Source organism: Pipistrellus hanaki (assembly GCF_964339955.1).
Source record: "Pipistrellus hanaki genome assembly, chromosome: 14".
NCBI lineage: Eukaryota > Metazoa > Chordata > Mammalia > Chiroptera > Vespertilionidae > Pipistrellus > Pipistrellus hanaki.
In genome coordinates this window covers 49,336,189-49,362,372 of record NC_140516.1, presented here as the reverse complement: position 1 = coordinate 49,362,372, position 26,184 = coordinate 49,336,189, and the positions used below count along the sequence as shown (strand labels likewise).

At 39.8% G+C, this 26,184-nt stretch overlaps 1 protein-coding gene across 2 annotated transcripts in view; it reads left to right on the top strand.

Moving 5' to 3' along the window:
* The first annotated feature begins 1,012 nt into the window (after positions 1-1,012).
* CACUL1 (CDK2 associated cullin domain 1) overlaps positions 1,013-26,184 on the top strand; it is a 39,327-nt gene continuing 14,155 nt past the window's right edge. For both annotated transcript variants that reach the window (XM_084904569.1, XM_084904570.1), the window contains exons 1-6: positions 1,013-1,680; positions 11,946-12,072; positions 12,930-13,032; positions 20,512-20,607; positions 23,088-23,190; positions 25,280-25,369. In XM_084904569.1, coding sequence (XP_084760695.1) covers positions 1,320-1,680; positions 11,946-12,072; positions 12,930-13,032; positions 20,512-20,607; positions 23,088-23,190; positions 25,280-25,369 — 880 coding nt within the window. In that variant the 5' untranslated portion in view covers positions 1,013-1,319. The remainder of the gene's footprint in view (positions 1,681-11,945; positions 12,073-12,929; positions 13,033-20,511; positions 20,608-23,087; positions 23,191-25,279; positions 25,370-26,184) is intronic.

The following is a 26,184-nucleotide window of genomic DNA, read 5'->3' as shown; positions in this document are numbered from 1 at the left end:
TTCCAAGTTATTGATAAAAAACATTCCATTAGGATTGTGCAGAATATATTGGGAAACTCTATAGAAAAAAAGCTGAAACAAATGTGGACACTGACGTACATTAGACAGTTTCTTAGTGGCTGAAGTGATTCTTCACTTCTCACTAATTACATATTTGTGGAAAGGATTTATTATCTGCTAGCTTAAGTGTAATAAAGGGTTTTTCTAGGCACTCCTTCTTAGCACCAGTAGTTAGAGAACGAATTCCACAATATGCAATTATAACGTATTTTGCTATTACTGCTATTGCTATAATTTGAGAATGCAGAAGAATTTTAAAAAAAAATGGAGAGTTACATAATCTTTCTCTGACCCTCAAGACTCTTACTGTCAATCTTGTAGTCTGGTTTGTGAAATAGGGCACGAAGCTTGGTATTTTAAGTTTGCTAAAATTTCCGGCTTCAATGTATAGAGGAGTTACAAACTTAAAAAAACATACCCATGAACATTTCAAACGCATTGTTTTTTTTTAGTCACCCTGCTAAGTTTCAGTTTTTATCCTCGGTTTTGAGGTTTGGGTGGTGTGGGCTAAGGCCGCGAGCAGCCCATAAAGGAACGTGTTCAATGTGCGAACGTTTTCAATGGCTCCCTAGCTCCGTCCCCAAACCAAGGCCGGGCTGCGAAGCCCTGGACGGCGCGAGGGCCCGGTAAACCCGGTGGGCCCCCCAAAACCCCACCGAAAGGGGTGGCGGGTGGCACTAGACTGCGGTTGGCATTCCGCTGCAGGAGGCGGCCAGGCTCTCGGTCGTCAGGGAAACCAGGCTGCGAACGCGCATGCGCAGCCGAAGTCCCCCCTTATGACGAGAGGCCGAACGAGGGGGCGGGGCCGGAAGAACGCTCACCCCGACCGACCGCCCCTCCGAGTGCAGCCCCGGCCGGGGCGGGGCGAACCTCTGCCCTATTGCTTTGGGGGTGACTCACAGACCCCGCCCCTTTCCTCTTGGCTTCCTCGTACCACGTGTTCCCCGGGCCACGCCTCCAGCCGCCCTTCCCAACGGCCTGTGGGGAGCTGCTGCAAAATGTCGTGAGGAGCGTCGCCGCTTTACGGTCGCCTCTCCCCGACGAGAGGCCGGGAGCGCCCACCGCCGCCAGCCCCGTCTCCCAGAGTCAGCCCGGCGGAGAGCGAGCGACCCGGCGCCCCGCCGCCCTCCCCGCCGCCGCGCCGGCCCGGCCCCCGGCGATGTGACTGCGAGGAGGCCGCGCTGCCCCCCCTGGCCCGGGGGCCCAGACGGGCGGCAGGTGCCTGTAAGACGGGCGGGTGCTGGGGGCCGGCCGGCAGGATGGAGGAGAGCATGGAGGAGGAGGAGGGGGGCAGCTACGAGGCGATGATGGACGACCAGAACCACAACAACTGGGAGGCCGCGGCGGACGGCTTCCGGCAGCCCCCGCCGCCCCCCTCGCCGATGCCAGCCCCGGCCCGCGAGCCGCCGGGGGGCCCGCTGCTGGCGGCGCCGGCGGCCGCGGCGGACAGGAAGGGCCCCAAGGAGGGGCTCCCGCTGGGCCCGCCGCCGCCGCCGCCGGAGGCCAATGGGGTGGTCATGATGGTGAAGAGCTGCGACGCCGCCGCCGCCGCGGCCAAGGCGGTCCCCGCCCCCAGCCCCGGCTCCACCATCAACATCAACACGTCCACCTCCAAGTTCCGTGAGTCCCGCCGCCGCCGCCGCCCCCGGCCGCCCGGCCGCCCCTCCTCCTCCCCGCCCGGACGCCGCCCCCACCCCTGCGGAGCGGCCCCGCTTCCTTTGTCTCCAGGCCCGGGTCTCCCCTCCCCTCCGGTCCCCGCCTCCCTCCGCCCAGCCCTCCGCCCCCGCCGCGATCGGTGTCCGCGGCCCGGCGTCTAGGGTTACCCGGCCCCGCCCGCCGGGCTCCTGCGCGATCGCCGCCGGCTGTCACCCCGCTCTTCTCGGCGCCCCCTGGAAGCTTCCCCTCCAACGGGAGAGCAAAATAAGGCTCAGCTTCGTTTCCATAGGGAGAGGACTTCCGCTTCTCTCTCTCTCTCTCTCTCTCTCTCTCTCTCTCTCTCTCTCTCTCTCTCTCTCTCTCTCTCTGCGTGAAACTAAGTCGGGGGTTAGACAGCTGAGCTGTATCTGCACTCGTTCTTTCCCTTCGCCGGTGTCTGCACACCTTCTGCTTCCTGATAGGAGAATTGCATGAGTTGCTTGCCTCTTGAGTTAAACCCAGGCATCGGGAGCTGTGACATCCGTTCTGAAGCTTCTAATCTGTAAGATTGTTTTCAAAAGTCTGCCCTGGTAAGAGCAAGTCATGCAGCCCGTGTCCCAGTCCAAACTTCGGGGGCGTGTTGGATTTTTTTATTTTGGCGGTGTGCCTCAACGGGCTCAAAAAAAAATTAAGGCCAAAATCTGGAATTCGAAACTGCCCCCAATCGGGGCAGGTACGCTTACCTAGTTAAGGGGTGGGGTGGGGGGGTGTTTTTGTCTTGAAAGGGTTTTTTGACCATCACAGACAGATCTTTCTCTTCTATTAATAACTGCAGTTTTTGAATGGCATCTGGTAAAGCAACTGGAGATGGCATCTCTAGTTACTAATTTTATCAATCTGCACTAGGAATTGTCCAATTAGCATTGCAGAAAACGATGCCTTGATTCAGATATATAATCACTGCCTTACGCTTGTGTGTGTGTGTGGGGGGGGGGGGGGAGGGGGACAGCTCCTAGCCATACGTCTTCAAGATACCGCTTTAATCAAAGACATTCATGTGTAGGTAAGGTTGGTTTTAAGTTTGCTAAAGTTTCTGGCTTCCATGTATAGAGGTTGGTAGTATTTGTATTTGATTTTTTTCCTGTTACGCATGCATGAGAATAATATTTACGTGCATAGGTTGTGTGTTGAAATCTGTGTGGTGAAAGTAGACCTTGGACAAAGTGGCAGGTTGACTTACCTAAAGGCTGAAGGAAGCTTGCTTTAGTGTTTTCACAGAGTTCATTTGAAGAGTTCAAAAAACAACATAAAAAAGCAGAAATTAGTGAAATTAAGGAACAAATGACTTGCCAAACCAAAAGATTGTTCTTTGAAAATTAGTAAGCTAGACAGACCTGTGTTTAACAGGATTGATCAAGGAGAAATGATTGCAAATAAAGTAAGTGAAAAGGGGAAATAACGACAAACATGAGATTTAAAACATAATTTTATGAATTTCTATAGGTTAATAAATTGGAAAGCCTATGAAATGTCTAAGTACTTAGAAAACTGTAAACTCTGAAAGCTGGTGACAGAAGAAAAAGATAGCTTGAACTGCTTAATAAATATTTAACACATTGAAATGGACCCAGATAATCTTATAAGTGTGTTGCATTGAACTTTTAGATACTAATACTTAATTCATTTTTACAAGTTGTTCTGGGAAACAGAAAAACAAAAAAAACAAAGTCAAGTTCATTTTATGAGGTTAGTGAAATCTCAGTTCTAAAACTAGATAAAGATAATATGAGAAAATTAGCGATCTGTTGCACTTATTAGCAAAGATATGAAAATCCTACACAATAGGATTTTCACACTGTTGAGGCCCAACAGTATGTTAAAAAATTATGATCTATAGAGTTTGTTTTAGAAATGTAGGCATGGTTTAACATTTATTTATAATGTAATTTATCTCATTAATAGGCCAAAAGAGAAAAATCATGATTATTTTGATACCATAAAATTATTTAATAAGTCCAGCTCAAAATACAAGGTAACTGTGTAAATGTCATTACCAAAAAGCTACAAGTAATACTTATAGAGAAATTTTATATACATTCACTTCAAGATGGGTAATAAGGATACCTCCATCACTATTACTGTTTAACATGATAAGAAAGGTTCTAGTTAACACTATTATAAAGGTATAAGGATAGGTAGGGAAATAATGAAATTCATCATTTGCAGATAATATCACTTACAAGAATTAGAATCAAGAGAGAAACTATTAGTAGTTTATCAGGATTGGTGAATTAAAGATTCGCCTACAAAAATTAATAGCATTTACTACACTAGCAATCAAAGGTAAATATTGTATAAAATAACTAGAGGCCCGGTGCATGAAATTCGTACATTGGGGGGTGTGTGTGTGTCTCTCAGCCCAGCCTGCACCCTCTCGCAATCCGGGCCCCTTGGGAGATGTTCGACTGCCATTGGGCGAGACCCAGACACAGCCTGCCCCACCCCTGCCAAGCCCTGCCAGTGGGGGACACACGTCATGTCCCTGGGTAGGGACGCAGCGTACTCGGCCGGCACCCCCACCCACTCACCGGTGCCTGCTGCGCAGGCAGCCTCCTGCTGATTGGTTGTAATGACGTGAGGGCGTCATGACCATTACATATTAGCTCTTTATTATATAGGATAGCAACAGAACTATAAAGTCTCTAGGAATTAACCCAAGAATACATAAAACTTTTAAGAATACATAAAACTTTTTAAGAATACATAAAACTTAAGGAGCTATCTCCTCTGCACTGGCCAAATAGGCTAATGCAGTGATGGGCAAACTCATTAGTCAACAGAGCCAAATATCAACAGCACAACAATTGAAATTTCTTTTAAGAGCCAAATTTTTTACACTTAAACTTCTTCTAACGCCACTTCTTCAAAATAGACTCGCCCAGGCCATAGTATTTTGTGGAAGAGCCACACTCAAGGGGCCAAAGAGCCACATGTGGCTCATGAGCTGCAGTTTGCTGACTACTGGGCTAGTGAAATCAATGGCATACAGTCACCACCCCTACCTTTCAAGTGTTTGCATTACTGATAGTTCCTCTGCAGTGTCCTCAGGGATATACTTTGCATTTATTATTTGCTATTTTGGTAGGAGGGGGCACATCCAGGGGGGTTTACTTGTTCCTTCCTATACTGATGCCCCTTACCCCTGAGGTTGAGATGAGACCTGGAACTTGGGGTTTGGCTCTACAACCTCTCACACCTCTAACCTTATCTTGCCAGAACCAGCAGCAGTATATCCTTTTCCTCGCTCTGACCTTCCAAATCTCACTCAGGTGTAATGATTTAGTTTAAGTTTTTATGCTATCTTAGTCAGTTTTCTGTGATGATGATCACCAAATCTCAGGAGCTTCCAGAACAACAAGGGTTTGTGTCTTGCTCACCTTATGTTGGTGGCGGACAGTTGACGGGCTCCTCACAAGTCCTCATTCTGAAGAGCAGCTCTTTTCCGGTCCCGCCATTCTTGGCAGAGGCAGAGAAGAGTGGCCAGAAACACAAGGCTTTTACAGCTTCTGCTCAACTGTAGCAAATGGCCCATCTGCTCATTGACCGAACATGCAGTTCCGGCTGAATGTGTTGGGGGGTGAGGGCAGTGGGACTAGGGTTTGAGGGTAAAAGGCGGAGAATAGATAGATGGAGGGAGTGAGGCGAGAAGGAAGGATCCTGAGTTGATTGATTATACTGTGCTGTGATCGCCTGAGAATTATTAACCCAGTGCATCAAAAGCTTCTATTCTCTAGTATTTTAAATTGAACTCAGTGAAATTATTATTTTTTTAAATGTCTGGTTCAAAAACATGTTACATATTGACTGTTGAATTGAATGAAATTAACTGATTTTTATTAAATCATAAATAAACTTGCCCTTTACTTGATCAGGTGCTGTCTGCCAACTTTCATATTGGTAGATTGTTTCACAAGTGGATCACTTAATATATTCAGGTCTTAAAATACCCACTGTTCGCAGCATCTGCTGGTTATTTGGGTTAGTGGGAGTTGTGCTGCAGCAAGTGTCCCTCTGCTATTGATCGATGCATCCTGGAATCTTACTGGGGATCTTGTCTCGCCACTTTTTGATATGTATTACACAAAGTGGCTTTGAAACTGTAAGAGACAGACATTGTAGCGTTTATGTAAGCTCCAGTCTCAAATCCCTAAAGAGAATTGAATGTTGTTTACTTCCCCTTTAAACTGTAACACTGTAAGTTGTAGACCATTGTAATCACATTTTACTTGTTTGTTTGTTTATTTATTTATTTTTATTGATTTTTTACAGAGAGGAAGAGAGAGGGATAGACAGTTAGAAACACCGATGAGAGAGAATCACAGATCAGCTGCCTCTTGCACACCCCCTACTGGGGATGTGCCCGCAACCAAGGTACATGCCCTTGACCGGAATCGAACCTAGGACCTTTCAGTCCGCAGGCCAATGCTCTATCCACTGAGCCAAACCGGTTTCGGCCATTGTAATCACATTTTAAACTGTTAAGTGTTATATAAAAAATGATGTTGATACCCTTCTTTAACAGGGCAAGCTGGCCTTTAATTTTTCTTACACTTTTGTGGACATTTGGCTATTAAGCTCTGCAGATAGACTTACAGAGACATGTAATTTGTAGTTGCAGGTGTGCTGTCTAGACATCTGAATGGCATTTCACTCAACAAATATTTATTCTGTATACCAGGGTAACAGTATAGCCTCTGGTGATGAATGAGACACAGTGTAGTGTAGGAGATAATGGACAGGTGATTATAATTAAAGTTATGTATGCATATGGTAGCATAGAGGAAACAGAACGTTTATAAAAATGAATAGAAGTTTGTCAGGAGAATTGAGGATGACTTGAAGAGACTTGCAGAGGAAGCAGGCTGTGCTTAAGACCCAGAGTTGAAATTATTGTTGGAACGTAAGGTGTGAGGCACATAGGGATTGGCACAATTAAACGTGGATAGATAGAAAGGTCTAGAGCACATGTGTCAAACACAAGGCCCGCGGGCCAAATCCAGCCCGCCAGGCCTTGCAATGTGGCCCTCACCGCGCTGTCATCACTGCACTCCGCTGTCAGTTTATGACATTGTCAGTTTATGACTGTTCAGTAAACCATTCGGCCCGCGATTTAGGCTGGATTTTAGATTTTGGCCCCTTCTCTGATTGAGTTCGACACCCCTAGTCTAGAGAGTCCTGACCAGTGTGACTCAGTGGTTCGAGCGTGGGCCCATGCACCAAAGGGTCATGGGTTTGCTTCTGGCACGTGCCTGGGTTTTGCGTTTGCTCCCTGTCTCCTAGTCATGGGTGTGTGTGTGCGCACAGAAGGCAACAGTCAGTGTATCTTTCTCATATGGATGTTTCCCCCCCTCTTCCTTCCCTCTCTCCCTCTCTCTCTGAAAGGCAATGGAAATCCTCTGGTCTGTATTAATAACAATAAAAAAGGTCTAGAGAGCGACGGGCATGTTAGAGGTAGGGTTTTCTTCTATAGGAGCCACTGAAAGATGTCAAAGGAGTCAGCCTGGTGAAATTTGCCTTATGTGCTAGTTTAGATGAGAAAGGAGAGAGATTGGAGACCTAAAGACCAGTTAGTTAGTGGGTTGTAATTATTATCGTCTAGACAAGAGATGAAGGCTTGAACACATACAGCAAACATGTCAAACTCAAAGGCCAAATAAACAAGGGTTAAGTTTATTTGGGCCGCAACAAAACAAAAGCTTCAATTTTCATAGAAACGTAGGTTTTTTTTGATAGAGACATGCTGAATACAAAGGGCTGAAATAAATGAGAAATAATTAACATAAAATAATAAAACATTTCAGTAAAAAGTAATATAGTTTCTTGAACATTAACTTACCATACCAGACACTGAATAACTGCACAAATTAATAAGCATACACAATTATAGTAATCAGTCATTAGTGAACGTTGTAGTTCCTTATTAATAATTATGGATAACAGGATATTGTAAAAATTAAGTTACAAAATTTTTATTAAAACATTTCTTACATATCCTGTTACATTGACTGGGCCGCAAAAATATTCATTGTGGACCACATGCAGCCCGCAGGCTGTGAGTTTGACATGCTTGACATACAGTCTTGGAAGAGAGGTGGTGTCAGATTTTGAAAATATTTGGAACTAGACTCTACAAAATTTATGTGTCAAGGAGAGAGGATAAAGACTCAGGCTGGTTTGGATGACTAGGAGCTGGCAGTACCGTTGACCTGAATGTGGGAGGAGTATAGGCAGGTCTGTGTGTGTGTCTGTCTCTTTAAAAGATGTCTATGGACCATTAAGGAAGTGAGGATTAGTAGGCAGGCAGTCAGTCTGAACTTTCTCATTCTGTGCTTTAGAATATTGGAAATACTGAGATGAAAATTTCATTAGATTTATTTTTCCATTTCTGAGGATTTAAGATTTAGCAAACTCTTTGGACTTAAACCAAAACTTTGCTCTTATAAAAAGTTTGTAATTTGAAAACTCAAACTGAAAAGACACATAATTAAAATTAGTGGTTCCCTCCCCTGCCTCTTCCATTCCTGGACTTGCTACTCAGAGTCAATCACTTTTTTTTTGAGAGTCACTTTTAATGCATTTAGTTGTTTCTTTTGATATTTATCCACTCATTTTAATGTGTTAATATTGTTATTCTTTAATTTATCACTTTTATATTACCTGTTGACTTCTCATTAAGGTGAGGATTTAGTTCTCACACACCTCATCTCTTCAGTTAATACCACTTTTTGGTTCAATTGATCATATTTACTAGGTGTACTGGTTAATAATGGTTGATTTTGTAATAAAAGAAAACATGATACTTTCAAGAGAAACATTGAAAGTGCTTTATTCAAAGTAATGTCCAATGCTAGCTACGCATTTCCCCCATCTTTCAGGTAATTTGTGGATACTGTCCCAATACAACTTTTCTTGTTTTGAGGCAAACCACTCAGAGACCCAATTTTCCACTTCTTCTTCGTACGTTTTAAAGTGCTGCTCAGAAAGTGCGTGTGCCAGGGATCGGAACAAGTGGTCATCTGAAGGAGCAAGGTCTGGTGAATGCGGCGGGAGGGTTCATACTTCCCAGGCAAGATCTTTTAACGTGTCTTTAACTGGTTTTGAAGTGTGTGATGGGGCGTTATCACGAAGCAAAATTACTTTGTTTTCTGGAACATTCTGGTTGTTTCATGATCAAAAGCATGGTTCAAATTGATTGTTTGTGGTCAGTAGGGATCAGTATTAACGGTTTCACCTGGTTTTAGAAGCTAATAATACACCACACCTTCCCGATCCCACCAAACGCAGAGCATTATCTTCTGAAGCGATTTGGCCTTTAGTTGATATTGATGGTCGACCTGGGTCAACCCATGATTTTGTGCACTTGGGATTCTCAAAAGAAATCCACTTTTCATTGCCAGTCACAATTCAATGCAAAAAAGACTTTCTTTTGTGCTGTTGAAGCAATATTTTACTGATGACTTTTTGACTTTCTACTTGTCTTTCAGTTGATATGTCACCCATTTTCCTTCCTTTAAAATCTTTCACATTGCTTGTAAATGATTGGAAATTGTTTGCTAAGCAACATTTAATCTTTTAGCAAGTTTTTTTTTTTTTTTGAGGTTGACAGGCAACTTCATCCAATAATGCTTGTAATTGTTGGTCTTCAAACTTTTTTAGTTGACCTGGACGTTCTTTGGCTTTCATATCGAAATCATTACTTTTAAAGTGTTTAAACCAGCATTCACAAGTATCTTGAGATGGAGCATGTTCACCTTAAGCTTCCTGAAGTATACGATAACTTTTTCTTCAAAATGAAGTAATGAATTAAAACTTCCCGCAAATGTATTTTTTTTTGGCACAAAATTTGACATTTTTAAGCGTAAAGATATCTGATGTTAACACCTTCAGCAAATTTGACATGAAGTTGTGAAGTTGTGTAAGTCAATACAATATGCTATATGAATAGCATACATATCAAATCGCATATATATCAACATATGTGTAACTCCATCTATTGAAAAAAAATCTGCATTATTTACTGGTACACCTAGTACACTATGATTATTAGTATGTAAATAGTTTCTCAAGGGCCAGGAGTGTACTCAGATTACATGTTCTTTCACATAGAAAGAACTTTGGTATTAGTTGCCTTGTTTATACTTCAATGATTTTTGTCAAACTCATCTTAAAAACGTTGCAACAGCTTCCTCCGATTCACCATATATCTGTCACTGGTGTTCTCACAGTGCTCAGTTAATCAGTATTTTCTTTGCTTGTGAAGCTGTGAGTCTTCCTGTTCCTATTTATTCTTTAGAGTCTTTGCGTAGTTGCTACTCAGGGACTTTCCAAATAGTTACCTGATGTCTTCCTTTTTATTGGTGTATTATGTGTGTATGTGCGTGTTGTATTTAGCACATATCTTCTGAGAGAATTTGTGTGTGGATAAGTTTGTATATACAAAAATGCTGCTTTCATACTTGATTGATAGTATGTGTATAGAAATCTTAACTGAAAAGACATTCTTCCTTGGACTTTTTAATGTTGTTTCATTGACTTTAAGCTTGCAGTATTAGAATGGAGAGCTCAGATACCATTTGACTTTTTTTCCCTTGAACATTTCTGAGATATAAAAGGGTAATATGTTAATTAGACCAGACGTCTTCCAGACGTCCTTCCTGACAAAGCTGGGGGAAGCCAGCCTGGGTCCCAGGTGCCTGCGGGCGGCTGGAGTAGGGAAGCAGCCTGGGTCCCGGGTGCTTGCCAGCGGCTGGAGGAGGGAAGCCAGTGCCAGTTGCCAGGGAAGGAAGGCCCACCCTTCCACGAATTTTCGTGCATCCAGCCTCTAGTTTTTTTATATTTGTCAATATTTTTCTCCCTTTACAGTTTCTCTATTTTCCCTTTTCTCTGGAATTATTACTGTTAGTCAGATGTTGATTTTCTGTTTTGATTCTCTAAGTTTGTTAATTAGTTTTTGCTTTGTTCTGGGAGAGTTTTATTTTCTTAATTGTCTTTGTTTTTATCATATCAATTTTTGTTTTGATCTCTCCTGTCTGAGACTTTGCAAATCTTGATGATCTTTAGCTCTATTAATATTTAAAAGTGAAAAAGGCTAATTGGTAGTTCTGTGTTTGAGAGGGGCCTTTCCAAGTAAAAGTGTGGGCTTCTCTGCAGAACTGCTGTTTTGTGCCGGAAGTGCCAGATATTAGTATGTGAATGTCTTTTCTCTTAGAGACTTTGGGTAGTTCTTTTTAAGATTAGCTTCATTTCATTGTTGTGAAATCGCTGTCACCTTGGATATCAGAGTTGTTAGGACACTTGTGATAAATGCTTTATTAAACCTGGAGTGAAGGAGTAAGCTAGCCAGGGAGTAAGGTAAGCCTTCAGTGTAAGGCTCTAGTTCATTGATGCTTTTTTCTGTTGGGCTTATCCAAAGTGTAAGATAGCAAGAGCCCATCAGAGTTACAGTAATGTTAGGAGGCACTAGTAAGTCTCTGTAGGTTTTCAGTAACTTCTTTTGTTACTATACTATAGTATTTTTTAAAAATGATTTTATTGATTTCAGAGAGTAAGGGAGAGAGAAACATCAATGATGAGAGAGAATCATTGATCAACTGCCTCTTATCCCCCCACCCCCCGCCCCGTACACACACATACACTGGGGATCGAGTTTACAACCTAGGCATATACCCTGACTGGGAATTGAACTGGGACCTTCCAGTTCATAGGTCAATGCTCGGCCACTGAGCCAAGCTGGCCGGGCATTACTGTAGAATGTGGACTTTAATTTTCATTGATTAGGTAGATTTTCCCAGGGATGTTTCATAACCTTATTGTGGCTCACAGATAGGAATCTTTTTATAATGGGTATTTGAAGGTCAGTGCATGTTTGAGTGGCTCCACTGACAATGGAAGCTTATGGAAACCAGGAAAACCAGGAAGGGAAACCAGTGATATTTGCTTGTTTTGTTTTTAAAGATGGACACACTCATAGTAATTCCTTTTAAAATCATAATTAATGTTGCTTAGAATCCTTGACCAGGCTGTTTTGGTGTTGTTTTGTTTTATGAAATAGGATAGTAATTGATTTGTATTTAGGTAATAAAGTGTCAGTGTGAAATCTAAAAGAAATTTGACTGAGGATACAAAATTGCTCTAGTTCCTGTTTGTTTACATGTAGTAACAGTAATATTTATTTTGCTTTTTACTTTTAGTAATGAATGTTATAACTATTGAAGATTATAAGAGCACATACTGGCCAAAATTGGATGGTGCCATAGATCAGCTTTTAACCCAGAGTCCTGGTGACTATATCCCCATATCCTATGAACAGATATACAGGTAAGTTGGATTTAATTCGCCTGGGTTTGAGAGGGTATATTGAAGTTCATGGCAGCTTGAGTGTGATAGTATGTATGCATGTAATATGTAACATGTAACATGCAATATATAATATGAGGCTCTAAGTTATTTATATGTTACACACATGTGGATTGGAGGTTTGATTTATACTTTTTGCTTCAGACTTGGTTTTCAAGTCAAGATAGAGTTAACTCCATCTCAGCCTGCCATCCGTGCCATATATAATGCAGAATAGATGAAGGTCAGCAAAAAAGGGCAAGATATGTATTTTTAGTCTCACAGGGAGACTAGCTTAATCTGCGATGTTTAGTGCCACACAGTTCTAACTCTCTGGTTATTTTGTTTCCCAGCTCCTGGTAAACGGAAGCAGCAAATTAGTGAGGAACTGGGGTGGGTATGAGATCAGCCCAGTCACAAGAGGAGGAAGTGAGGCACAGAGAGGTTACATTGCAAATGCTTTTGTGAGTTAGAAACGTTCTACCCATTCCACTCTCTCTTCCTTATTTGACATTCATTAACATGAGAGAGAAGCTGGTCTGTAAGTAGTTACCATAGTCAGACTCTCAGATTATCACCAAGGATTAAATTATCTAGTACTGATAAAATGTGCAGTAGAGTGCTCATAAAGATTTATTTGTTGCTGGTGGTAATACCTCTCCCATCTGAACACTGATTGGAGCAGGGTAAATTTTTTATTTAAAAGTAGTGATTGGTCACTGTTTTTACGTCTGAATTGGTTATTTGACCAGTGGCTGTATATACAGAGTATGCTTTAACCTTAGGCTGAATTACATGCTTCATCATTAACCTGGTTTTTCTGTTTTGTTTACCCACAGTTGTGTGTATAAATGTGTATGCCAGCAGCACTCAGAACAGATGTATAGTGATCTGATTAAAAAGATAACTAATCACTTAGAGAGAGTCTCAAAGGAGCTGCAGGTAAAGAACTGATTGTATTGCTTTTTGCTTCCTTGGGATTTTCTGACTGCTTGGAATTAGCCTGTGTAATAAACCTCCGGAGGCTTGTTAATTTGAGTATGAGATAAATTTATAAACATTTTTAGATGGATATTGACCAAAGCAGCTAATTTTGTAATAGGTTATTATTTTAAAATTTTGACATACATTGTGGAAATTTTTAGATTGAATATATTTCAGACTTTTAACTGATTCATTTATTACCATGTGGATATTTATTTAAAACCTTTTTTTTTCCCCCTGTGAACTTCAGTATTTGGTGGCATTTGTAATATAAATGTGTATATATTAATTTTTTTCTGAAACTTTCAAAAAATTATCTTTGAAGAGTGATTTCCCTACTAGTTACTAAAATTTGCTAATTATGAACAACTGAAATCAGAATTTTGTGGATAAACCCTCTTTAGACAAACATCATCCTGGCTGTCAAATCTGGGGCAGGTTGTAGAAAATACTCTGCTTAAGCAAATGCTTGGCCTCTTGGTCCCCCCAGCATCTCTCTGCCTCAGTAAGTTTTCCAGTGCTTGAAGGTCAGGTACTATTTTTATGCCAGGGCCAGATCACATTTTATACTGGCGTGGAAGTAACATGATGTATAGGAAAGTCACTCAGCAATAAATTATGGATCCACACCACAGTTGGGAAGTACTCCAGCAATTCTGAAATAGCCACAGTTTCTAGAAAGTGCTGGGGTGTGCTTTGGGCCTAGATATTGTTCTTTACTCACCTGTGTGCTGAGTGATCTTAGTCTTATTTAGCCCAAATTGTTGTACTTAGTAGCTTTCTTTTTTTTCTTCTTAATTATAGCCAGAGCATTGTTTTCATAGCCAAATATATACTTCTCCTGTTGTCATAAAGTGTTTTCATCACCTTTTGCCACTAAATACCAGATCTTTATTCAGAGACACCTCCAAATTGCCAACAAACAGCCAGATTCTGTAGGTGTTTAAAATCAGAGCAAGGGTTGCTTTGCTATTTGTGTTTTGTCCGGTGGGTGGCAGCATAACTCAACTTGTCTTGTATATTTTTAAAAGGCGCTAATATTTATACCTGTTGAACTAAAAAGTATTTTTAAAAACGTTGATTTCCCCAGATATGGTTATTTATGCCTTTCCAGAGTGAGGGAGATTTTAGATAACAAGAAAGTTGCCTGCTATCCTTTTTACATAGATTTCTAGTAAAATAAACATTGTTGCCAACTCTTCACATGCATGTTCTACTGAAACTTTTTTCTGAGTAAGTTATTTGGAGATCTATTTATTAATTCAAACTTGAACTTAAAGCAGTTGTTACAGCAAAGTTATTCTTGTCTCAAAATTTGTCAATGAGACACCCTGTAAGTTTACTATCCTTTGAAGGAAGGGACTGTGTTTTCTCCTCATAGGCTTAACATAATGCCAAAAACCAAGGAGAAGTCTGCAAAAGTACTTACAAGTTGATAAATGGCATTTGTTAGCTTTACAACTGATATTACTAGAACCATCTACTTGGTTAGTTCAAACAGCATCCTGGACTCAGAAAATGAAATTTGGGATGAGCAGGAGAGTCAGATCACTTAAATAAAGAACAGTTATTTGCTGTTGTTTATTGTCACAGTGGACACAATACAATTATGAGTTGTGCTCTTTTTAAAACTTTTTGTTTTGAGACAGTTATGTTCTTAAATTGGAAAAGATATAAGAAAAAAGTTTTCTTTAAAAAATAAGCAAATAGTGTTAAGGTGGTAGATTTCACAAAGCATTAAGAAATGAAGTACATAAGAAAGTGAGAAGTTATCCTAGTCCACCCGACTTCTTTGGATATTTTCTGTATTAAGTAATCCTCGGGCCTTTCGTAACCTCTCTATGCCACCTAGCCAGTCAATTTAAAAACTAGGATTAGAACCTAGATTTATCTCATTGTTATATGGATAAGCTGAAGGAATCTTGGATTACAGAGGCTAGACTTTAATTCAGTTTACTGTTTAAAGCTATTTGGAAAATGAGGGAAGTCATATTTTAGAAATAAATGAGGGAGAAATGTCCATATCGAACTGGTATTAATAACAGGAGCAGTTTTTTAAAAAAAAATATTTTATTGATTTTTTTTTTTTTTTACAGAGAGGAATAGAGAGTTAGAAACATTGATGAGAGAGAATCATCGGTCAGCTGCCTCTTGCACACCCCCTACTGAGGATGTGCCCGCAACCAAGGTACATGCCCTTGACCGGAATCGAACCCGGGACCTTTCAGTCCTCAGGCCAACGCTCTATCCACTGAGCCAAACCGGTTTTGGCAGGAGCAGTTAACTTTGAGAATCAGGAGAGAAGTGTCTTCTGGACGCCCTTTGACTTGTTTATTGTTACCTTTAATTAGAAACTCATTCTTACAAATTATCAGGAGTGTCTAATATGTATGTTAAGGTTAAGATTCCTGTGGTTCATTTATCTTTTATATAATTTACCATTTTTTGGATAGTCTACTATGGAAACTGTCTTCATAGCAGGAATGAGAATGGGATGTCATGTATCTGGGAGAGAATTTATTTTTATGTAGCACCTTTGTCAGCCTCCTGTGTAATTTTGTTGCTTCTGGAGCCTTGACATGTCTGTCCATTGGCAGAATGCTCTTGTTCTGGAAAGTCAAGGAATAAGCCAGGTAGACTAAAAGCATATTGCTCATTGTTTTGCTAAATTTAGTCATGTAGAGGCAGATTTTTAAAAAAGGAATTTCTAATTTGACTCAAATTAATATTAAGGATTCTGAGAGAGCAATCAGGTTCATTTGTGTGTCCAAAATGCCAAAGTCATATTTGGTAATATAGGAATGAATGTTAAAAGATTTAAAATAAAATTGGAGAATTTTTAGCATTTCCATTTGACTTGAACCTTTAATTTGCTGAAATTCCCCACCTTTTTATGCATGTTGTATACCTTTTCTGCCAGGTCATTACATATATCAATCAGAGTTAATTTATAGACAGTTAACAGTTTGTGGGCATCTTTGCATCTAGGGTTTGCTGACTCTCTCATTCTTGACATTGGGTTATAGTTTCATGATTTTTCAAAGGTGTTTTTTTTTCTTTTTTTAAATATAATTTTATTGATTTCAGAGAGAGGAAGGGAGAGATAGATGCATCCATGATGAGAAAGAATCATGGATTGGCTGCCTCCTGCATGTCCCCTACTGGGGATTGAACCTACAACCTGGGCCTGTGCCCTGACTGGAATCAAACCCAGGGCCCTTCAGTCCATAGGCTGATGCTCTATCCACTGAGCCCAAACCGGCTAGGGGGATTTTTCAGTGTTTCTTAATTTTTGATAACTGACCTTTGCTGGTGACGAGGGCTGGAGGGTGACCTCCAGCAGTAGACAGTTTCTGCCTTAGATCAGAGAAGGTCACCAGGTGTAGGTGGGTCCCCTCTTCCCTTCAGCAAATGACTTTTGCTTTGTATCTGAGTAGCGTCCAGGGTACTTGCAGCTTTTGTTTCTGTCTTCCATTGGCAGCTAATCCCCACCTTTTCAACTCCAGGAGGTGCAGAGCAAGCATGGGCTTCAGGTACTTCTGCCCATCCTCAGACCTGGCACCTCTGTGCCACAGAGGGCGGCTCTCACATCTCTTTCACTGCCTTCAGTCTTCTCTCAAAGGCCCAGTGGAAACCCATGGAAAAGAGCTGGCGGCTAGGTGGGGACTGCCCTGGTGTGAGGCTTGGGGCTTCTGCGCTGTGAGCTCACACTTGGCCTCTAATGATTCATTCAGCTGCTGTGTTTTCTTGCAGCTTTTATGGCTGCCATCACCAGAGGGGAAGCAGTTCGGATATTCTTTCTTTCCGTAGAGGAGCTTGTCAGTCTTTAGAAGTCATTTCACTTGGTTGGGCGTATGGAATATAATATAAGTGTGAGACTGAATGTCCTCATGAATTTCTGCATGAGGCACTTCACTGTTCCATTTTACTAACTATAATCAGTGAATTTGATAAGTCAATCAATGAATTTGATAAGTCAGAAAAAATTCACTTACAGTCTTAATACTAATGTTGAAATGCTAGTGTATTATATTTTTACCCTTTTCAGTATAATTGGCAGCTAAATCGTCACTATTGCCATGTGTCAATGCCTTGTGTTGCATGGTGATTACTGCTCAACCTTTTCTTGAATTCTCTATGGACTCCCTTCCCTTAGAGCTCCTCTCTCCTTTGAAGTGGACATTTCTAAATGCTGAACAGCTGCCAGAGCAGCTGTTTAAAGAATCCCCTGAAGTTCTCATTAAAAATGTACCTTCTGGAAAGTTTCTGAGTCAGGACTTTGGAGTGCGGCAAAGGAATCTGTCATGTACAAGTTCTTCAGGCATGTGGAGAGCTGAGAGCTGGGTCTTTGAGAGTCCCTGGGCTATCGAAGAACCATTGGTCCCGAAGCTGTTCCTGCTCTTAAGCTCGGAGTGGTGCCATCTTCTGTGTAAATATAACCTGAAGCTACTCACATTTGTGCCCCTTAAGCGCTCTGGGCTAGAAGTGTCCAGGCACACCTGGATAATACAAACAACAAATCACAGGTTAAGAATCTAATGAAGTGGGACTGATGAAATAGACAATGGTGTGTCCAGACAGTTATTAAAATTATGTTGTAGAAATGTACTTGACCTGGTAAATGATTGATAAAAGTAGATTACACGCACTGACACAAGAACAGAAGAACATGTTAATGGTGGTTATCTACCTGATATTAGTAGTTATTTTTCATTTATAATTGCATTTTTAACTTTTAAAAATTTTCGCGAACATGCATTACTTCTGTAAAGATAGAATTGTAGTGTTTGTTAGATTCTTCCCTCCCACCCTTTTTCTCCCTATTTCATTTTAACATGGAAAAGTCATTATTTAAAGAAAAACAGGAATGTTTTTGTGAACACAAAAGCACATATTCTTAATTTTCCCCGTATCATTTTGGTGGGATGGGGATGGGATGTAGGTAGAGGAGGGATAGAAATAAGAAACTGTGGCCCTATCTTGTTTGGCTTAGTGGCTAGAGTATCGGCCTGCGGACTGAAAGGTTCCAGGTTTGATTCCGGTCAAGGGCATGTACCTTGGTTACGGGCACATCCCCAGTAGGAGGTGTGCAGAAGGCAGCTGATTGATGTTTCTAACTCTATCCCTCTCCCTTCCTCTCTGTAAAAAATCAATAAAATATATATTAAAAAGAAAAAAAAAGAAATTGTGGAACTTGTTTGCATTTTACATCTGCGGTGTCCAATTCAGTAGCCTCTAGCCGTATGTAGCAAGAGTGTAAAGAGTTCCTGAGACCAAAATATGTGAGAACTAGGATAAACAGTGTCCCAGTTATATTTTTAGAACAATTGCAGATCAATGTGATTTTATGTTAGCTTTGTGTGAAAGGGGGTACAAATGGGATACTTTTTTTTTGTATATATTTAAAATTCTTCTGGAATGATATAAAAGAATTAAGTGTTGGTTCAGTGAGGAAGGAGTGAAAGGTAAACTCTAAGCCTTTTTGAACTCATTTGAATTTTAAACCAGATGACTATATTACTCATTAAAACAAAATTTAAAACATTCCTCTTACCAGCCATATTATACATTTCAGGGAATCCAGGTCTGTTATGAAAAATTGGAGCAAGTTTAGAGTAGAAGTTATTTTTTTGGCAGCTTGCTTTTTCTTGTTTGAGAAGAAAATGAAGCTTGCTTGCTTCAAGGGTAAAATATTTCATTTAATGTCCAAGCCAAATATATTCATGTTGAAATAATGTAAATCAAATAGGTAGCAATTTTCCCAGTGGGGCCCAAGGTATACCAAATTTAAGTTTTAAGGACGAACAATTTGATTAGCTTTTAAAAATAGTTTTTCTTCTAGGTTCCTAGTAAAGAGATTGAATTTATTTTAGGAGATCGTTATAATTTATAGTCCTGTCATTTAAAAGGTTTTGAATAAGTGCTGCGTGAAATGTGGAAGCTAAGTAAATGTTCTGACATTGGATTCAGTACAAAAAGTGCTTTTTATTACTCGTAACCTTTGGGGATTCTTGAAAAGAATAGCTAAGGAATTCAATTTTATTTATTCTGTCTGCTATTAAGTATGCCTTTTGATCAATGTTCGTGCTTTTAACTTTGAAATAGATAAAGTGTCCTTTCATGGAAAGGGAAAATCATTTTAATGCAAAAACTCTTCAGATTTCCCCCCCAAATAATAATTTTAAATACTGAAATACCATTTCTAGAGTTCTTTGAAGCACTTTAGAGAAAGATAGTGCATGTGTTTCTGTTCATTAGTTATAGTTAAAAGTTTGCCCATAATGTAGAACCATTTCCCCAATTTCTTTAGTTAATAAGGAATGCTTTTAATAATGTTAATGGGTTTTTATGAAGTACTTGACAAATGGGTAGTTAATTCATTAAGTTTACTTATTAGTTGCATATGCATATATAATATTTGGACATGCAAATATATATATGCATGTAATATTTACACAGCATATTCTTTGAATCTAAGCACATCTTAGAAGTAGCACAATTAGTATTTTTTAATTTTATATGTATGGAAATTGAAATTGAGAGTACTAATGCATTGTGTAATGTCATACAGCCTTGTTACAAGTAAAATTTAGATTTTAAAAAGGCTAGGTTAGATTTCAACCAGTTAAGCAAAGCTGTACTTAAATTTAAGTAAAGCTCTGTTCTTGCAAGACATGCCTTTATGTATACCTACTATGTTCCAGGCTCTGTGCTCAGCACTGGAGATGTAAAGATAAGACATAAATCTTGCCCTCCAAGAACTTGAAGTTTAGGGACAGTGGGAGAAGTGAATAAGTGTGATGGTGCCTTTTTGAGAGGCCGTATATCCCAGATATTTATGAAGAAGTGATAAATCTTGAAGGATAAATAGAAGTAGCCAGGTGAATCTATTGAGGGGGTGGTGTTAAAGACTTCGTTCAAGTAGAAAATACTCAAGGAAGCCTGACAGCACACTGATACTTGGTAACTGCTAGCAGTTCCATATGTTTGCTGGGCTGGGCTGTGCATGAGGAAGAGCAGAATATGAATGGAAAGAGGTAAACAGTGTGCCCTAAATTGGAAATGTGAACTTTTTCCTAAAGGTTTTAGGAATGTAAGTAGATGGAAGGACTCAGATTGACCAAAGTTTGAGACTTAGCTCTTGGGCTTGTTAACTGTGGGACCATAGTCAAGGGACTAAATATTTTGAGCCCCAGTTGCTTCATATGTAAAGTGGAAATAACGGGCAATTTGCAGACAGTTAGGAAGACTAAGAAAAAGTTAAAAAGGCACTAGTGTGCACCAAAAGTTTAAGTACTCCCTAATGGAAGCTGAATTAGGAGGAGAGATCCCTTACATGTTCTAAGCTTGTAAGAGGAGCCTTTGCATTTTAGATTGTGACAGAAGGTCTTTAAACCCGCTTTCCCAGAACGGTCACATTTCTGTTCTTTCCCACAGGCCAGCCCTCCAGATCTCTATATTGAAAGATTTAATATAGCTCTTGGACAGTATATGGGAGCATTGCAGAGCATTGTGCCTCTTTTCATATATATGGTAAGTTAGAGCTTGGTTTACAGGTCCGAGTATCGAGAGTGAAGTGTGTTCTGTTTGTCTTTTACTATATATTATGGTAGAAATAGAAAATAATCTATTTTAGGAATGTTTGATAGTGTTGGGATAGAAGAATTTCCCGTTTTAAAATTACATAAATAATATTGCTATGTAGACAATTAGGCATTAATATCAGTAACCACCCTATTAGCATTTATTTTATTTTGCTATATGGAAGATACTGTTCTTGGAAAATAAAGATGTATAAGAAAGATTTCTTATCCTCAGAAAAAAGAGAATGAATACATGTATCTAAAATCATGAATGCCAACTAAGTCATTCTCTAAAAAATGAGAAAAATAAAATTTGCTTCCATTTTGATGATCTATTTCATTTGGAAAATTATGCCTTGAGTAAAATTTGTAGTCTGTTGACTCGTTGATTAGTCCTTCCCCCTTTAAATATATAAAGTTGTAGAATCTTTTTTTTTTTAAAATATATTTTATTGATTTTTCACAGAGAGGAAGAGAGAGGGATAGAGAGTTAGAAACATTGATGAGAGAGAATCATCAATCAGCTGCCTCTTGCACGCCCCCTACCGGGGATGTGCCCGCAACCAAGGTACATGCCCTTGACCGGAATCAAACCTGGGACCTTTCAGTCCACAGGCCGACGCTCTATCCACTGAGCCAAACCGGTCCCGGCAAGTTGTAGAATCTTAGTGTTAGTGTTTTTATTGAGTGGAGAGGTTCATTATCCCAATGGAGTAAATTCATTATCCCAATTCCTCTTTGTTTATTAGATTTAAGGAATGGGATGTTTAGGTTGATCCTATATTCTAAAGCATAGATATTACATGTTTTATACCAGTCTTCAAAATTATTTATGCTCCATAAGATATACTTTATTGGAAAAAACCCCCAAGACACAAACAAAAACCACCACAAATTAACAACTAGGAAAAGAAACAAAACAGAACACTGGAGAAATTTCTGTGATCAGCAGGGACTATTATTTAAGTACTTTATTGAGGATAATGACAGTTGAAAAATAAGCAGTTAAAAATAACGATATGTCCATATTATTTTAGAGAAAAATCTTTCCCAAGAGACATTAGGTGAAAAAGCAAGATACAAAGCAGTGTGTAATATTTTTCCATTAGCAAGTGTTTTCTTCTTTATTAGGGAAAAAAGCATATCCACATATTACATAAGTAGTATTTTAGAAAGATTATACAAAAGTGTCCCTAGTGTAGGATAGGACCTTTGGGAATGGGACAGAGGGTCTGCAGTGGGACAGTTCTTTTTTATTGTGTAACCTTTTGCATGGTTTTAATGAAAAAAAAATTTTTTTTTATTGATTTTTTACAGAGTGAAAGAGAGAGGGATAGAGAGTTTGAAACATCGATGAGAGAGAATCATTGATCAGCTGCCTCTTGCATACCCCTCACTGGGGATATTCCCACAACAAGGTACATGCCCTTGACCGGAATCGAACCTGGGACCCTTCAGTTCGCAGGCCGATGCTCTATCCACTGAGCCAGACCGGTTTTGGCGCATGGTTTTAATTTTTAACCATGTGCATACTATTTTATAATTTTTTAAAGAGAAAAAACTTGTGTTAAGAATTGAGAGAATTAGCACTTTGTTAACGTTCCTCTGCATTTTCCATTCCTACACATTGAGTTAACATTTACACATGAACAAATTAAATCTTTTTTGACTCGTCAGTCATTCTTATTAGGATGCTTCTGGCTGCCAGAAATAGAAGGCCTGATTCAAAGTGATTTAAATAAGGGAAAGAATTAGCTCTGTCATGAAATCCAGAAATAAGGCAGTCTCCAGGGTTGGCTGAATCTGTGGTTTAAGTGTCACCAAAGACTCAGGTTCTTTTTTCTCTCTTTGGTTCACAACATCTTGGAACACACCATGTTCTCCTCATGGTGGTAAGATGACTGTAAGACACTTTTCACTGGAGCCTGTGTTTCTCTCAGTTATGGGCTATCTTGGGTCATGTGTCTATCTTTGAACCAGAGACCATCCCTAAGGAATGCCATAGGCTGAATGGCTTAGACTAAGCATTGAATGGAGCTTATGTTGGGGAGTCAGCAGTGCATGTTCAATACCTGCTTTCAGCCTAGATCACTAATAAAAGGGGACTTTTCAAAAGGCACATTAAGTGCTTGTCACACAGTGTGTTTCCATGTGTCCGTACATCATCTCTGTCAAGTCATGTCAGGTATCCCATGTTCTTTTGGAGGTGTATGGTTTGTTGCATTTCATCTTTATGTGCTTTTAACCCCATGCCAGAAAGACGTCTAAGTAGGGCAGGGCTTTCTTTTTGTTGTTTGATGTTGCATTTTTATGTTTTTGCTTGATGCTTTTATGAGTTGTTTCCTAAAATAATTTATTTTTAGGGTTTCTGTTTTAGACTGATCATTTGCCTTAATGATGCACTGAAAAATAACTTATTTTCCCTTTCAGAATAAGTTTTACATCGAAACAAAACTTAACAGAGACTTAAAAGATGACCTTATAAAGCTGTTTACGGAACATGTTGCAGAAAAGCACATTTACAGCCTAATGCGTAAGTAATTACCTTACAGGGGTGAGAGAACACTAGCAATGATACACATAATATTTTGATCAGAGAGCCCTGGCACAGCAGAAAGTGTTGAAGCCTAGTTCTGTAGAAAGAGGCACAAGGAACTGAAAATGGGAGTTGCAGGTCACCCAGTGAGCTGGGAGCTGCTTCACTGTTACCGGACAGTGCCTTCATATGTGGCCTGACACTTGCTACCTGCGACAGTGGACTAAATATTATCCAGGAGTTCACCCCTAACTTTGTTACTGGTAACTCTAGAAGGAGCTCAGTGTGACATCTTTGAAGTGTAGCACAGAATCCTCTCTGATTTTTACTCTTTAGTGCACAACCCCTTCCCTCATCTGGCTCTATCATATATATATATATTTTAAATATATTTTATTGATTTTCTACAGAGAGGAAGAGAGAGAGATAGAAAGCTAGAAACATCAATGAGAGAGAAACATTGATTAGCTGCCTCTTGCACATCCTCCACTGGGGATGTGCCTGCAGCCAAGATTCATGCCCTTGACCGGAATTGAACCTGGGACCTTCAGTCCACAGGCTGACGCTCTATCCATTGATCCAAACCGGTTTCGGCTCTATCATATTTTTTAATTAAAAAAATATTTTTATTGGTTTTAGAGATGAAGGGAAGAAAGCTAGATAGATACTTGAATGATGAGAGAAAATCATTGATTGGCCGACTCCTGCACATACCCCATTGGGGATCAAGCCCATGACCCAGGCATGTAACCTGATTGGGAATTGAATCGTGACCTCCTGGTTCATAGGTCAATGCTCAGCCTCTGAGCCACTCTGGCCAGGCTAGAATTTCTGTTTTAAACATTATATTTTGAAAATATTTCCTATAGTGCTTAAATTAACATTTGTCTCTTTACCAGGGGTCTTCAAACTACGGCCCGCGGGCCACATGCGGCCCGCAGAGGAGTCTGATCCTGCCCGCCAGGTTTTTTGGGCAGTGAGCGCAGCCAAGGTGTTACAGTAGGAATTAGTAGTTCATATAGTCTGGCCCTCCAGCTCTCTGAGGGACCGTGATCTGGCCCCCACTTTAAAAAGTTTGAGGACCCCTGGTTTATGCCATTCAAAATTATAACTGTCTACTGATGATAAAATCTGAAGGATAAACTTGAACAATGCATCTTCAACCTTTATATAAATTCAGTGTAACTCACATTGTATGTTTGAAACTGTGAGGTCATTGTTGGCCGAGTGAGATGGCTTTTCCATTTTAAAAAAGGCAAGAACCCTGCCATACAGTAAAATTATGCCATGTTTTATGAAGTATTTTAGTAAGTTGCAGGTCTTTGACAAATTAAAAATGAACTGATCTGTGTCATGAGTATCTTTTGTATTCACTAAATAATGGAATTTGCTTGTAGTATCTGTTAATGATGTTATCTAGAAGAATTATTTCTATTCATTTAAAAATGTTCTAATAAAATCTTTGTCCTGCAGAAAACTGACTCAGGGTTATGTGGTTACTAAAGTCATGAAAGTGAGAAGGATGAGCGAGCATGATCTCTCTTGCCATTACCTGTAGTTTAAAGAAAAGTACATCTGTAGCATTTGGGGAAGTCAGACTGACTCAGAAAGTCAGTCTGACTCTGATTGAAGTTACTGAAATTACCAATAATATGCCTTTCAGGAAAATTCCAAGGGCCTCAACTATGGTGATTTGGGGGAAAGAGAAATGACTGAGAGAATTACAGAACATTTCATCCCCCAAGTGTACAGTTTTTGAATCAGGAACATAATAGGAAGCACTTTCAGCTTATTCACCAAGTACCATGAATACCAGTGCTTTTAGGAAGGTTTACTTGTTTCAGAACCTCCATGAGTCGAATAATTTCCATTAGTATTTCAACAGACCTGTACATATTTGTTAGATCGAGCTCTGTTGCATTGGATTTAAAAACAATCTTCAGTGTATAAACTCTCGTTTTGTCCTCTTGGGCCGTTCATTTCTTACACTTGTTTGCTCTTCCATCTTTGGGAGAAATAGTAATAGAGAAACCTTGACAATAAGTGTTACATCATTTTTATATCCCATTTTGTCTTTTTATTTCAGCTTTACTTTTAGAAGCCCAGTCAACACCATTTCAGGTCACACCTTCAACTATGGCAAACATTGTGAAAGGCCTGTACACTCTCCGACCAGGTGAACGCACACATCGCTTCTTTTGGGGTTGGACTTGTCTGTTTGTGGTAGTTCCATGCCTGTCCAGCAGGACAGTGCTTTTCTCAGTGTTTTCTGAGGCCCCATGGTATTTGGATCGTTTTGGCAAAAAATACTGAGTAGATACTCATCATTGTGAAATGTAAACAAACGACTCCATTGCAGTGATCTCTATTCTAGTAAAGCCAACAGAAATACAAGAAATAATTTGTAGGAGACACTTGAGATAAAATTGATTTTCCCGTCTGGCATTAATCTTTGTCTTTTTTGTTAGGGAGACTCTCCTTCACTTCTGTCCCACACTACAGATAGACATAGACATATAAATTCATAACTCCATCTTCTTTGGCCTCTTATGTAACTTGCCAGCAATCAGTTGGGGGGGTGGTTTAGAATGTATCCCCCTTTGTGAAACTCTTTTGTCATTTGAGGATTCAATGAAATAAGACCTGATCTAAATTGCTTAACACAGTATCTGATAATATAAGCATACTAACATGAACTGTTACTTCCATTCAGTTGGATTCAGTGGTTATATTAATTGTTGCCTTGATTTTTTTCTTAATTTAAAAGATATATCAGAATTTAGCTTGCTAAAAATTGAAACTTTGTAAAAATTGTACTAGAGGTGGAGTGTGATGTCATACTTTTTTCTACTTTAAACAGCATTCAAATTTAATGTTACTTAAATTTGACCAGATCTTGCTCCGTCCTCATAATTTCTAAACAAATTTTTTGTATAAATTACTTATATAAAGTAGCAAAAATATTTTATATGTCCAATAAACTGATGTTTT